The 16,160-nt window shown below is 42.3% G+C and overlaps 1 protein-coding gene across 1 annotated transcript; it reads left to right on the top strand.

Annotated features, from left to right (window-relative positions):
* The first annotated feature begins 7,901 nt into the window (after positions 1-7,901).
* On the top strand, positions 7,902-10,541 carry LOC102698225 (transmembrane protein 158). The gene has a single exon (XM_015356814.2). It carries the CDS (start codon positions 8,510-8,512, stop codon positions 9,200-9,202), a length of 693 nt encoding a protein of 230 aa, XP_015212300.1. The 5' UTR covers positions 7,902-8,509; the 3' UTR covers positions 9,203-10,541.
* The last annotated feature ends 5,619 nt before the right edge of the window (positions 10,542-16,160 follow it).

Genomic DNA, 16,160 nt, shown 5'->3' with positions numbered 1-16,160 from the left:
GGAAAGAGTGTACAAATTGATGAGATCTCTGTTTTCATCAAATTAATAGTTTAAGCATATTTCAATGGACTATAAATACTTATATCAGCATCCACATTCACCATTAATGTGATTAATTCATGCTAGAGTGCTTTTCCATGCACTGTCCTATTAAAAAGGTGAAACAGCAGCCTGGCTGGATATCGGAAGAGTATTTTAGTACTGTAAGAAATGTCCTACAGTTCAGTATACATCTGCCATACTGTTTTCAACTCCCTGCTGATCACTCTGGCTGGGCCCCTCGTTAATTATTATTATTAATTAGCACTCTGCTTTTTCTTGATAGTTTCTTAGAACAGAACACACAGCCTCTCCCCTCTCACTGTGCATGAGAAAGAGCGAAGGTCCCTCCTGCCTTCAGCTAGATCACCAAAACCAGAGATACTGTAGCTTTTAATCCCTTCGCCAAAGGAGCTGAAACTCCAGGGAGCTTCCACTGTCAATCTTATAGCTGCAAAACAGACATATTTCATATTCAGATGGTGTTAGACATGCTTCAACACAAGACACAGTGTTGTATAACCAATTCTACAGCAATTTTTCTCCGTACAAAAAAGACGGACTGATATGTTTAATATGCTGTGTGCTGCCCTAAACCTCTATCCACCACCATGTAAATAATAACGATTAATAAATAATTCCTAACACTTATATAGTGCTTTTCTGGACGCTCCACTCAAAGCACTTCACAGGTAATGGGGATCCCCTCCACCACCAGTGTGCAGCCCCACCTGGATGATGCGATGGCGGCCATAGTGCACCAGAACACTCCCCACACACCAGCTCTCAGTGGGGAGAACAGTGATGAACACAATTAATAAATGGGGATTATTTGGAGGCCATGATTGGCCTACTGTTTTAGAGAAATGCCCTGGGATTTTTAATGACCACAGAGCATCAGGACCTCAGTTTCTACTTCTCATCCAAAGGGCAGCGCCTTTTTACAGTATAGTGTACCTGTCACTATACTGGAGGATTAAGATGCCCCCTACTGGTCCCTCTAACACCTCTTCCAGCAGAAACCTTACTTTATCCCAGGGGTCTCCCATCCAGGTACTGGCCAGACTCACACTGCTGAGTTGCAGTGGGCTGCCAGTTGTGAGCTGCAGGGTGATATGGCAGCTGGCGATGTTAACTAGACTGTTTTTTAGCACAGTGGTAGTGTATTGGTGTTGATGGTGTTGATGTCGTGGGCTGGGTGTGGATTAGGTACCTTAGCACCATCATCATCACAGTAGTCATTCTCATCACACTGATTTAATTTTCTCCACTGCAACCACGATTTGTAAACAGTTTTTTTGGATTGTGTAGACATCATACTTGTGATTTTGGCCTTAAATCTGTGAAGTAGTGCTTTCGTTTCAGTTTGTAAACCACAAGGAATTTCTTCTTTTGAAGAAGACAAGACTGGACTACAGATCTTTTTGTACTTTTTTCCCCAGTTAATATTTTCTGCTGTTTGTCATTGCAAGTATCATTGAAAATAGCAATACCTATAGTGTTAAGTTGCATTTCAACAATAATTTTCTTTCTACATTTTTGGTGGCCAGAGTACAACTGTTTTATTTCTACTTGTTGAAGTTACAGATTTTTGAGAGACTTTTATTTTTTTAAAAAACAAAGAATTATCCTTAAACTTCTTTTTCCAATGCTGATATCTTACCAACTTGGAAGGAAACACTAAAAAGGAAAAGCATTAGATTCATAAGAAAAAAAGCATGGAATGTGAAATGACTTAAGCTATCAAGAGTTCATGGACTGAGCATATAATTATAGGAAAGTCAGAGGAAATTAACTCCAGACTACTCATAAACCTTTTTAGTAAAAACAGAAAATGAATCTTTTAAGCCCCCTCCTTAAAAAAAGCAGACTTTTATCTTCTGACCATTTGCATTTGTTAGAGCTCAGCAAATTGCATTTGATAGCATTAAAAATAAATGGGGAAAATTTACATATCTCTTCTGACTGCAAAGTGCATTGTTTCAAATGTATTTGATATTTGGAGGGACAGTACTTGGGTTTGCGTGGTTTAGGGAACAATACTGGCACTGCATAATGCGGCTTTGATAAACATTTGTGGAGAGAGGACAGAAATGCTTTCAGGTGTAAATTAAGGCCAAAGGCTACCTACATCACTAACTGATGAGAAAAGCCCTGTACTTCAAAGGAATTAGGCAATAAAGCCTTGGCACATTAAACCATTTAGCTGTTACAAATAACGATTCATACAGGTGTCTCGTGGTTTTGCAAGCACACAGGGGAAAATCAACAAAGCCAACTGTTCCTAAAGGTTTTGGGTTTGCATGGTGTCAGCTGAACTGTCGGACTGGTGTCAGAGGCAACAACGCCTGACAATTTGTGTTCAAATAGAATGGTTTCGATCCTCAGGAGCACAGGACTTACTCACTCAAACCTGTTTCCCCCAGAGGGGTTCGACGAGAGAAAGAAAACGGGCAGGCACACTTTTTGGCTGGCAGAGATGAATTCCGTAACATTCTTCTGATTTGTGCCAAATGTATGTTGTCTGAATCTCTTCCACTCTGTGAAGAAAAATGTCATGGATATTTAAATAAACAGGAGAAAAGAGCACCACTGTTTCTGAATGAGATGCTGGATCCTTCAGGGTTGTGCTCCAGGCACGCTGTTTACTACATGCAATTAATCAAATTCACATCTCAGAGCCCTCTTTTACACCAGTAGTTGCCTAAGAGTAACTGATGAGTACATCAGGAGCACCGTCAGTATCTGTCACGATCGTAAGTCCCTCCTCTTAAGGACGCTCCAGCTCTTTCCCGTTTTGCCTGATTTTCCTTCGCCTGACTCCTATCCAGCCCCTCCCTATAAAAGCCAGAAGCTCCTACCAGTCCGGGCTCAGCTCTGGAAGATGGACGTCCAGAAGCCCGCCTGCCAGCGAGTCCAGTAGTGGCCCGATGGCATCGGCTTCACAACGGCGTCCTGACCATCTGGGTCCGGGGCTGGGAGTGCCCGGCCCCACTCCCCTTTTTATTCCCCCGACCCTTCACCAGATCCCACTCCGGTTTTTAAACTGTGTCTCGTCTATTTTGGATGGATTACCCGGCTCCGGACTTTTGCTCCCACTCAGGATCTACAGACTCCCTTAGGACTGTCGCATGGACCACGCCCCCCCGACCCCCAGCGCACCATCCACACGCCCCCCTGTTCTTCTTCCAGCCCCGATCCCAGTCTTCTTTCCCGTGTTTGTCTCACTCCCTTCCGGATTCTGCCGTCTGCAGAGGGTCCTGAAAAACGCTTCACGACAGTATCCTCACACAGAGAACGAAACGGGAGATAGCACAGTGATTCTGCTATTGCTTCACCTGACAAAACACACACGTGTTCCGAGTATTTTACTTGGAATTTAATTCCGCTCCCATCTCTAGAAATTCCGGCTCTCCCAATTTACGGGCATCCCCTGACGTCAGTCTGGACTGAGCGCTTCTGTTTCCCAGCTTCATGGAATTTAAAAACAGTCCACCCGCTGATAAAACAAAACAACGAAAGTTAAACTCTGTAAGAAGTTAAAGGTCGATGAAGGTTACCGCGCAGCTCAGATAATCAGTTGTTTCCGCATATCTTCCAGGATTCCCATTTATTCTTTGTATCTTGTTCTTCCTGTTTTTAATCTGGCAGACTGCCACCAGAATGACCTGTCAAAGTATTTCATTATTATTACTCAACAGAAGTGGGCTCTGAACAGGTTTCCTGCCTTAGCGGGAAATAATTGTATGTGTCGCCTTTGTAACACAGTAGCCCTCCACTGTTTGGTTATAATTTGATTTAAAGTGACAGTCAAAGAAAAGCACAGGCCTGATTCATCGAAGAGATTTCTCTTCAGATATTAACCACAAGCGCAAGTCATTATCATCGGTATTAGCGGCTCAGCTTATGTTGTATTTAGAAAGCATCCAGCTTGACAAAGGCATACTAAATGACAAAATGTGCTTTAATCAGGTACTGTAAATCCAAAAATGACACAAATTCTTTATCCAGCCCATTGTTATGCTTTTTGAATTATCGTGTCGTATCTTGTAAGGATAAAGCAAATATGAATGACACGCACAATTACAGGCTGAGGGCACTCCACTGTGGATACGTGTTTGAATGCCCATCTCCGCCTTCACAAATTTGAGAAAAAGCTGAAGTAACAGATTTAAAAGAGGTAAAAAAAAAGAGAGAAGAAATGAAACATGACATTTGCACCTTAATGGAGGCGCTAAATGATCTGCAATACAGAATATGGCATTGAATCCCCATAAGTCTTATTCTGAAAATTGTGTTCTTCTTCTTTATTAGATGTGGGAATATCACAAGTGGATAATCCCAGAGTACTGGCTTCCTGGCCATTACAGTGAAATTTAAAAGACAGGCTTGATCTCAGACAGTAACTGGGGCTGGGCGGCTCTGGTCCGGGTGAATATCTAGTGTGCTCTTGAGATGCTGGGGATGCTTTTGGACTGTGGGGAGAAACCAGAGGACCTGGAGGAAACCCACACAAGCACAGGCAGAACATAAAAAGTCCACACAGACAGGACAGCGGGTCAGGGACTGAACCCAGGCCCCAAGGCAGAGAGGCAACAATGCTGACCACTGCTCCACCTCGTATGGAGTCTTAGTCCTTGTAAATAGCCACACTAGGGGCGCCTGGCTTAACTGTAGGGTGCTTGGTGAAGAGTTTAGAAGTTCACATTCTCGCAGGAGTGTAATTAGGCCTTGTGTGGTATTTAAAACATAGTGCTTTGGGGAGTCTGGGGTGTTTTTCTTTCTTGCAAGAGCTGAATAGGACGGTCTTCACTTTGAGGCCATCATGAGTCACCATGAGCTGCCTGAACTACTAAATACAACAGGGAGCAGTTATGTGGTATCATTGCTCTTCCTAAGCAAACAATAATCCAGAACCTGCTAGATGGAATACGGAGGTCATTATACCGGTAAACTTGTTGAATTCGACTCACAGATCACACACCGAGGGGACACATGGCAAATCAAATCTAACAAGTTAATACATATAAAGTAGGTTTCAGGCCATTTACGCAACCACACAAGCAAGATGGTCCTCATGGGCTCCTCTCATTGTAACCGTCTTGTGTTCTTAAACCTGACAGTTGAAACGTGAGCTTTACTGTTCTATAGAAATCCTCTAACGTTTAAGCAGTACATTTGCTATTGAAGAACTATCAAAATGTAGTTTTATCAAGTCTGTTACACATCTTTAACAATTGTAGAGCACTAGGAGAGCTCTACAACGTACAGTTCTACAGAGGCCAGATACAATAATTTATACTACTACAGTGAATATCTGCTTAGCTTTTGCCTTAAGTGATCCATGAATTTAACTGCTGCACCCAGAAAGTTAATATATCAAAGACAACGGCCAGCCTAAGGGAAAGGGTTCCCATATTTGATGCTCATGATGTATAATAAATGCTTTGTGGGACCAAAATGTGGCCATATTTGCAAAATAAAAAAGTGCTTACATGAGAAATGTTAGTACTGTTTATTGAATTAAAGAAAGGCAAGTTGTAATAATTATACAGAGTCCGTGAGCTCTTGTATTACACACTAACAGATTATTTTCAGTTTCCAGAACTTGTTTCTTGATTTCAATTGAAAAAGAAACCACTGGCTGGAAGTGAGCCAGAGTGTGAAGCTGGACGAATAAGAAGTGAAGTCTAAAGATAGAATATAAACCATTAAACTTTAAAGTCCACCATTCCACGCCAGACGTTAGTGCTTATCAGAATGGTCTTCTGAAAACAATCTTTTAGGGGTGATTAATGTCTGCTATTAAAACATTTTACACAAGGACATTAATGAGTAGGTTGAAGTCTTAAGGTCTGACTTTTAAATGAATTTTAATTCTCATCAGCAATGCCTACAGTACTTCAACATGCTGACCTGAGGAAACTTCAACAGAGCCATGAGAACAATTACAGCAAACACAGGAATCATTAACCTGGCCTGTAAACAAATAATCTTTCGTTCAGCAGGCATCACATCACACGCGTTTACATAAATAGCAAGATAACATCCGTCTCACATAAAAATGTCAACAGAATGCATGGACGTATCAGTGTAGAAATATTGAATTTAAAGCCAAGAGAGATAATTCTCTCTCTCTGTAATGCCATTAGGTGTCCCCATTCTTTTTGACTGTCACAAAGTGCACTAGTGCTTTAGAAAAAAAGACAAAAGTGAAGCAAACTAAAATAACCTCATGCACTTCTCAAATAATTGAATCTGTGTCACTTCAATCAAAGAAATGCTTATGGAGACACTCCCTGGTACATTTAAAAATACCGAGGAGAACTACAGCAGTTCGACTAGGAAGGAAGTCCAAAAGAGCACAAGTGAACATGTAGGGATGCAGGGAAACACTCAGGATGAAGAACATTAGGCTTATCTTGCTACAACGAATTGTGTGTGTGTGTGTGCCAATTGTATTTTATTCACTGAGGGGTGGACAAGACCCAGATCACAGCATCTAGATCAAAGAGTTCAGCTGCACTCAAACCTGTTCCTTTCACAGGCTGGACCTCCTGGGAACTCTGACGAGCCCTGACAGGGGTCTTGACGTCCACGTGCCCAATCTTCAGAGTACTCCGGAGGCACACTTCCTCTGTCTGTCTTGCTCTCTCTGTCCTACTCTGTCCTTCTGTCCTACTCTGTCCCTCGTTCAGTTCAGCCCAAGTTCCAACCACATCTGTTTTCTAACCACTTCTCTCAGCTCAGGGTCACAGGGAAGCAACAGGACAGACACAGACCCAGGGCTGGCTGCCCAGAAGCCAATTAACCCACCAGCATGGTTGAAACCCAGGCGAACCAGGGGAGAACATGCGAACTCCACGCAGACAGCACCCTGTTTCTTATACCGGGGCAAGAATTGAGTGTGAATTGTAAATTGGGTGTGAGTGTGTTTTTATGCCCCTGTAAGATGTGGATGTTGATGTTACTGTGCTGTGCTGACCACTGAGCACCACGCCCTCAGCCCGGCTCCGTTGCTGTGATTCATTTCTCCACCTCGGCTGGTGCAGGTGGTAGAAAAACCAGCAGTGTAAACCGGGAGATGCGTCAGAGCGCCTAGGCGTCAGGGGAAGAGGATCGGGCTGATTCCACACTGAAAAGCGGAGAGAAGAAACACACCTCTTCGGTTATAGAGCCGCCTTCTTCACACCTGAAATTCTGGTACGCAAATGTCCCAAACAGAACCTAACAGTGAGTTATATCAAATAAGAACAAATAAGACCCGAATTTAATTTACTAAAGTTAATTTTTTTTTTTTACGAATAAAAATTGTACTGAACTGAGCGTGAAGCCAATTAAAAGGTTTTAAAACGGCAGGGATGAAACGGGAAACGACATCTTAATTGTTATGAAGGAGAAGTCCCGGTTTAAATGCGTGTTGTTAAGCGATACAAAACGCTTCCATATCCCATTAAGATGATCAGACTGGGGGATCAAACATTACGCCACACAAAGTGTATAACGATTATTGTGCACATTTCAATTAAATTAGTAGAGCTTTTACCATGCGTTTCGTCTCCTTATTTATCTGTACGATGCAGTCTGTTTTGTCAGTGTAGTAAAATAAACACGGTAATGAAATCAGCCGTAGTCGAAACTACTATCCAGCGAAATAGTTCAAGTGAAACGCACAAGGTAAATGTACAGCAGGCAGGCAATGTAAAAGCGAAATGCAAAACACAATTTTATATTGATTAAGCAACATATTTGATGACATTCTAGCTTTGTATGGAACTGTCTTCAGTTCTCGTATTTATCTTCTGATTCAGCGCCGAGCAAAATATCCTTTTTTAAAAAAAACGGATGCATTATGATGCGCCCCCTTTTTTTTATGAACGTGCAAAACCTTCATTTGTCTTTGGCCATTTGAAAACTTGGCGTGGACAGAAGGCTCACGCTGTCGCCTTTCTCGTATCTCCGGCGAGCACTGCTCCACGGCTGTTACATAACCTACCACAGTCCGGGGGGTAACTCCCAGCCTCAGAACATCTGGCCGCTCGCCGGGGTGTGACGCGGCGCGCTCGCTGGGGCAGGTAGCTCGTAAATAGCGCGACAGCGCCTTTCTGATGCTGCTGCTTCGTTTGCCTTCGTTGGTGTCGGGCGTTGAAAGTCCGCTTTAGTTGAGCTTGTTGCATTTTGTACAGTAATTTCGAGCGCAAAAAAGGGGGGAGGGCGCACACCCTGGTTAGCGGTCAGTTAATTCCAGAGGCGAGAGAGAGAGAAAAGGGAAACGGGTTTACAGGAGTTACAGACAAATGACGTTTCCATTTTAAGCGGATCACCGTAGGGAGATCCTGAACTCCTCGAACGCGACGGGAGTGGCCGTGCTCGCAGCCTCGGTGCGCCCTCGCCGTCCCGCTGCTCCGCTCGCCCTGGCCGCCGTTGGGGTGGAAACCATGCGCGCAGCAGGAGGAGCACCCCCGGTGCCATGCTAAGCAAGTCGCTGCTTCTGGTGCTGGCCCTGACCGCCGCTGCCGGGCTCCTCCGACGGTGCCGCTGCTGGAGCGACGAGGACCTCCTGCTGCCCCCGATCAACTCCTCCACCCGCTTCCTGGCGAACCTGGAGGTGGACGTCAGGTACTCCAAGAGATCCGTGGAGGGCAGCGAAGCGTCCTCCGAGACGGCGCTCCAGCCCCTGTGCAACATCAGCGTGCAAAGGCTCATGCCCACCTCGCTGGTGGCCCGCTGGGACAGGCACCTGGGCTTCCAGTGCGATGTGCTCATCTACACCACCAACAACCACGGCCGGGCGTTCTTCTCCGCGGCCTTCAGCCGGGCGGTCTCACCTGTTGTCATCGAGCACCTGGGCGTCGCGGGCGGCCAGCAGGAGTTCAGGCTGTGCGTGGGCTGCGGGCTCTCCCGGAGCCGGCGGTTCGGGCAGGCCAGGTCGTACCCGCTGCAGGCCGGGGAGCCCCTGGGCTTCTGCTGCCTGGACTTCGGCCTGGACGAGCTGAAAGGCGACCACAGCTGGAGACTGAACCGCAAGCCCATCGAGTCAACTTTGGTGGCCTGTTTCATGACTTTGGTGATCATTGTGTGGAGCGTTGCTGCCCTCATCTGGCCAGTGCCCATTATTGCAGGCTTCCTTCCCAATGGCATGGAGCAGAGGAGACAGAGATAAGGCGCGCACGGGGTTCGATTTTGTTTTTAAGTTTGAACTGATCGATTCTCGATTAAAACACAGTGATGTTTGTATTAGAGACTGTAAAGGCCTTGCTACTCCGACTTGAATATTTTTATGATGGCAGAAATTATTTTATAAGTTCATTCATTTGCTTTTAGCAAGTATCCAGGGCTATTCGTTTTTTTAAGAGTGCAATGTTTCTAATTTTGTAGCCTAATGCTTTATATACAGCATATTGTTTCGTACCGATCGACAACATGTGTTGCGTAAGGTTTTAAACAGAATGGTTTGCAGATGTTTAATATGAAACATTTCAAGTAGAAGAAAATGTGCATTAAATAAACATTGTTCGGGCAAATGAGTGCGTAGAGTAACATAACCATTTCAAATAAGACCCAGATATGGTCTACCTGTATCTTACTATCTTATTATATCTTATTAATTCGAATGTATTAATTTATAACATTCCAAATATCGTAGAAATAGACCGGGCATCACAAACGTATTTCTATGTATTTCATGTGCGAAAATAATACAGAATAGAATTTAATATACGTTGTATATGCATATTTGTAATCTTCTCTTTTTATACATAATACGTTTTTTGAATTATTAAGAGGAATTCGTGAAGTCAAAACCTTCTAATATGCTTAGTGAGTAAAATTAACTAAGAACAAAATTATTTAATCATAGGGTGTTCAGACCGATTTTAGTAATACTGTATATTTGTAAAAATATCTCCACAAATTGTTCTTATAGCCTGCATCAAGATATTATTTATTTTGCAAAACATGGAAAGAAAAGTACTTCCATTCATATCTCTTTCCGGAGCATTCAAACACTACAGTAAAGTCAAAAACGTTTGCCAATTTCTCTTCAAAATAGCACCAGAAGAATGAATAAAATGTTTTCCATGTTTGTTAACAGATTTATGGAAATCGTTGAGATAGATTTCCAACGTTGAGATTTAATTTGCAACAAACAGGTTTGCTGGCATATTCAGTACTGATTCTAGGTATTTTTAAAACAAAATATCGTACTGTGAACAATGGGTACTTCACAGAAATCTAGTTAGGACCAACCAATATTTGAAGCTGCAATATGTATGTATTTCTTAAAGATACAGTTCATGACCTAATGCTGAAGAAAGTCCATACCTCATACCTGTCCGTATTCCGTGTCAACATTCAGTAACAGCGTTAGTCTTTTCACAGTAACGGTAGCCGTGTGTGCTGTTTCAAAGATGTACTCGCCCGGATATAACCATGGGAATAACCACGAACTGCTATGTACCAACATTCAGAAACACAATAAATACTTTCAATCGTATCAAAAATTGCGTTATGATGATCATTTATTTGAAATGTGAGATCGTTGTTTAAAAACAACAAAGTGTATGCACTGTGCATGTAGCCAGAGGGCACATTAGAACAGCTCAATAATTGCTATTTATTTAGCATTGCAAACAAAGAATATATTTACCAATTACACACCCAGACAGGAAATCTAAAGACACCTAATTTACAGAAAACTCAAAGCGCAATCCCGGCATTTCTTGACACACAGCGTTCGGTGTCCTTGTCGTCCGGGAAAATGAAATTGTGAAAATGAAACAGTTTTCTAAGTGGAATGGTATGATGCACTTAAACTCTGCAGTGTTTATGCTATTACATGATTCGGAACTATTCTTCAACATGTCCGACAACAATCTAGAAATTGAAAAGCAGTTTCCAGATGGCATGAATACACGTTCCTATGCCCAGCAATTCATAATTTCAGAAACACTTAACAAAGACAGAAACATAAACGATAGGCGCACTCATAAATCAGCACACTGTACTGTATTATTGCAAACAATCTCAGAGCAGTTTGCAGGGTTAACGGACTTCAGGTGTGAGATCTAAGTAGATCAATAATATGAAATATTAATTGGGAAGAGATATTATTCTCTTGTACATAATAGATTGTGTCTTCCTTCCTTGTGACCTTTCCATCACAACCTCTTCATCGTATATAACATTATTCATTTTGGTTTCATGCATGATCTTTTAATGTAATACGTTCTCCAAACATCTTCGTAACTGTTAATGTACCTTAATATAACTATATAACAATTGTATATAATATACAATGAAACTGTAGTAGAAGAAAAAATACAGGAAAGAGGATTTATTTTAATCGTAATCTCTTTCTACCATAATCTTCTTCCTGTTATGGAAACAAATGTACTCAGTACAATAGTAGAGAAAATGATACATGGAAAGTTCTGCTGTGTATTATTTTAACTCGTTTATCCTAATATTCGGTTTAAGATGCTGCAAATCAGCAAAATACATGTCATATAATACATTTTAATTGGATTTAATTGTGTTAGCACAGTAATCCCCCTTTTTGTGTTATCCTATGTGCATGTTCACTCAATGGGTACCATTTCCATTAAGTTCTCTCTACATAAATTGATGTAATTAATTCATAAATATGAACCAATGTGACAAAGATTCCAGCACACATGAGTTTGGAGCAAACAATATCCTTTTTAGCTTCAGTGTTCTGAAGAATGCAGCTTTAGGGAAATGAAGGTCTGTGCTTCACTGCTTCAATGCTTACGATTTAAAAAATGTCGCCACTTTTTTCAGCCTCATATTTGAGATGACTGGCAGGCAGCGGTGAGAGGAACAGTGACCCGAAGTCGTTATCTGGGATTGGTGCCTCAGTGCTGTGTGTTCCTTAATCCCTGTAAATGGTCTGGGGGCTCAGAGAACCCCACCGGTATAACAGAGCAGGTGTGAAGGTGCCTTATTCACTGTGCACTGCCCTGCAAAACACAGCCCACTTCTCATCCGCACCAGCTACGCCAAGGCCAGATTGGGAAAGGCACAGGCGTTCAGCAACAGAGATCTACAGACAGGCAGGACCAAAGTAAACCGTTATCAAGGTGAAAAGGCAGAAGCTGGGGAGGGAACTGCAAATGTGTCACGAAGCGCCTTTCAGCACCCTGTGCAGACGGCAGAATCCGGAAGGGAGTGAAACAAACACGGGAAAGAAGACTGGGATCGGGGCTGGAAGAAGAACAGGGGGGCGTGTCGGTAGGGAGTCCATAGGAAAATCCAGGGTGAGTAAAAGTCCAGAGCCGGGTAATCCATCCATGACAGACAAGACAGAGTTTAAAAGCCGGAGTGGGATCTGGTGCAGGGATGGGGAGATGAAAAGGGGGAATGGGGCCAGGCGCTCCCAGCCCCAGACCCACACTCCGTCATGCACTGTGGTGCAAAAACAAACATCAGTGCAACTTCATTCTCATTCCACATCATTTTGAAATGACCTGAATTACAGTACCCCGAGAAAGACGTCTCTTATCATTAGTATGTTGTTCACAGCAAATCAATTACATGCACCAAAAAATATCCACGTTCCTTTGATGTCTAGAACTGTTTTAATGACCACAAAGTTCATTATGAATCCGAGGAAAGAAAATTCTTCAGACCAAAAAAAAATGTTTTTTTTAGATATTGAGATAAACCGGAAAACGTCAGCCTGTACGTACGCTATGAAAGTTAATTCCAGCCATTTTCTAACTGCTTGTTCCTCCAGACCTGGAGTCTATCCCAGCAAGCAACAGGTGCAGGACAAGATAGACTGTGGATAGGGCACCAGTCCACTGAGGGGCACACACAAGCAAACAACATACAAACCCCACGCAGATAGCACCCGAGGCCTATTGCCAGTGAACTGCAATTGAGATTAAACCCTGGGCACCAGCAATTGAACTTCAAGGCTTCAATGCTAACCACTGCATAAACAACACCCTTTGTTTCTAGGGTAAGCTCCATGTTGCCACCACCCTTGGTCAGGAAAAAAACTGCTTTCTGGATGCATTGTTGCAGAATAAGCGTCCCTTATTGGTTTCATAGAAATCGCAACATGCTTTGCATTCCATGAGGCAGAAGTTCAAGCGGCCAATCAAGTCAACTGGTTCCAAGATAAAGGATTATGCTGGAGCGTGTGTTTTATAGAAGATGACTATACATTTTACAGAAATCCCATGGACCTCTAAATCTCATCTGTAGGCAGCTGTTCTCATCGGTCTCTGTAAACAGAAGCTAGCTGTAATGAGCCCGGTCCCACAGTGTAACTTCCAAGTACATCTAGAAGCAGATGCAGGGCTTTTCCACTGGTTCCAAATACTGCAGCTGAACAGCAGCACAGTTTTTCACACCCATCTGCTTCCTGTAACTCTTCAGTCTGTTGAAGTCTTCAATGGAAGTGCGGTGAGCAGGAGACTGCGGCAGACAAAGAGTATCACGATAGCAAAACATTGTAACAGCCTCATTAGTCACATGTGGACCAAGCGTCATATGGAATTACTGTCTCAATAGCAGACCAGTGTGTTGTGATAGTGACATCAGATAGCAAACAACTGCATTGCAATTATGACCTTGAACGTTGCAACAGTGGACATGCAAAACAGTATATCACGATAGTGATCAGTACACCACAATAGCAACAGTTGAAATAGATAACAATTGTGACAGGATAGCCTATTTTTATGTCACAACAGTAGCGAATAACACATTACGATAGCACACCAGTGTATCATGATAGCAACATCGGATGTCGTGATATTGCTTCACGATACCAACAGTGCATGTCATGATAGTGAAGGGTGTGTTGCGATACCAAAACAATACATCACAATAGCAGCATCAGATATCGTGAGAGAGACATCACATGTTGTAATAGTGAAGGACATATCAGGAAAGCAAACTACTGCATCATGATAGCACCATCAGATGTCGTGACAGTGATCAGTGCGTTGTGACAGCGACAGTCCATAACGATAACAATCACGTTGTAATAGCGACATTGTATGTTGCAATACTGGCTGGTGAGTTGCGATAGCAACACTGTATGCTACCCTAGCAAACAGTGCTTTGCAGTAATGCAAAAGAGGACAGCGTGTTTTGATATCAAACGAGTGCTTCATCATAGGGACGTCAAATGTCGCAACACTGAATGGCACTTCATTTGAACTGAAATGAAAGAATCATTCTAGAAGAATTGGAATTGTGAAGAAGTGACAACATGACAACGACAATGACAAAAACAAGGGCACTGAAATGAATAGCACTTCAGCACAGAATATCACAGAAGGAGGCAGAGTAACTGATGAAGTAACTGGCGATGGCAGCTACAGAATGAATCGTATTGAGCTGCATTTTACTTATTGAAGAAGAAACTACAAGCAGAAAACCCCACAAACAAGCAACAACTGAAAGTGGCTGCACTCAAGACATGAAAAAGCATCTCAAAGGAACGTATCAAGAGTCTGGGGGTGTCGATTGGTCACAGCCTGGAAGCAATGATTGCATGTAGTGTGACCAAATACTAACTTTACAGTTACTGTAAATGAATGTCCCAATTCTAATGTGCACCTGAAGTGGGGGAAAACAAACAAAGTCAGTATTACTGACTGGCGCTGTCTTCTCTCCCTCAGAGGAGGATCCTCTGTTTTTTCTTCTGCAGAAATCGAGACTCAATTTCTCAACAAAGGAAACTGTTCCAACATGGCTAAAAACATGCAAAACAGCATCCAGAAACCAGAAAAGGTCAAATTCTCCACTTTTTGCTTCATATTAATCTTTTGATCCGAAATACAGATTTCACTAGTAGACAGCAACAATAACCAAGTTCACCTCAGTGGCTTAGTACTTACACTTCTCAGTGTTGATGATACAGACCTTCTTGATGATGTTCAGCCCTTGAATGAGCACTATTGCACTGAATTGCTGGTTGATTGTATTATATATTGTAACAAGATACTCATTTCCATTTTGTACCAAACAAAATAATTGAAAAGATTTAAAATGTTCAAGATGCCTTTGGAATACTGTGGCTAGAACACAATTCTGTTCCAGGGAGAAGAATGTAAAGTATTGCACATATCATTTCAATAGTTATGAGACCATATTGGAGTAAATGCTCTGTTGGTGAGTTTCATCAACCTGAGTCATTTTATGCAGAAGAAAAGGTGCTTGTGGGTGGATGATACTACAGTTTTCTAAGAATTTAGGGTCCACGTTGAGGGCATTGGTTTTCTTTCTGTCAAAACATGTCTGAGTGTGTAATGCCGTAACAGGTACAGAGTGCTTGTAGTGTAATCCTCAGCTCTGTCTCATTGCAAATGAATGGATCAGCTCCTGAGGTCAAGGTTTAAGAAATCATGGACACCACATTTCCCGCTTTGGAAGAAAAGATGTTACCTGTTTTTAAATCTATGTTATGGAAATACAATTCAAAGGAAAAAATAATTCTTCGAAGATCAATCAAACTATCCTCCTTCTGGCCCGCCACTGATGATCGCCATCAGTTTTATTTCATCTCTTCAGTATGACAGATTGTTCTCTCAGCACAATATGTCTGGCATTCTAGATCTGTAACTCCCGTCTCTTCACTCAAACTGGGGAAGTTTAGATGGCTTCTTCGGCTCTAATGCCAGTCACAGGAATAGCATGGGTCTCGGAGAATGTGTGTGTTATTGAGCACTTCACATGCGAAAGTGTGATGCGCTTTCTGCAATGGGTTGATTTGTTGTTTCAGTAAATCTGCCCTCAGTAAATCTATTAACACAGAAATGGTACTGCTAGTCGTTCAAACGCCAGATGCTAATTAAATACAGATTCCGTTGATTGTTTTCGGATAGTGAAAGGGTTTAAGAGGATGCTGCAGAGATTTTATTTCTGCACCAAAGAGTCATTTGTCCTGTGTTTTTGTTTGAGGTTAAAAGTACACTACAGTAAGGTATTATGGTATAATATACACTGTGCTATTGTATTATACAGTATTATATATAATACACTGTGGTATGGGATTTTGATATATAGTACAATACAGTATGGTACAGTATTATGAAATATAATAGACTTTTATGAGATGAAAAAGGCAAAATAAGAAAGGC

Source organism: Lepisosteus oculatus, chromosome 10, assembly GCF_040954835.1.
Source record: "Lepisosteus oculatus isolate fLepOcu1 chromosome 10, fLepOcu1.hap2, whole genome shotgun sequence".
Taxonomy (NCBI): Eukaryota; Metazoa; Chordata; class Actinopteri; order Semionotiformes; family Lepisosteidae; genus Lepisosteus; species Lepisosteus oculatus.
This window is presented reverse-complemented; position numbering and strand designations above follow the sequence as displayed.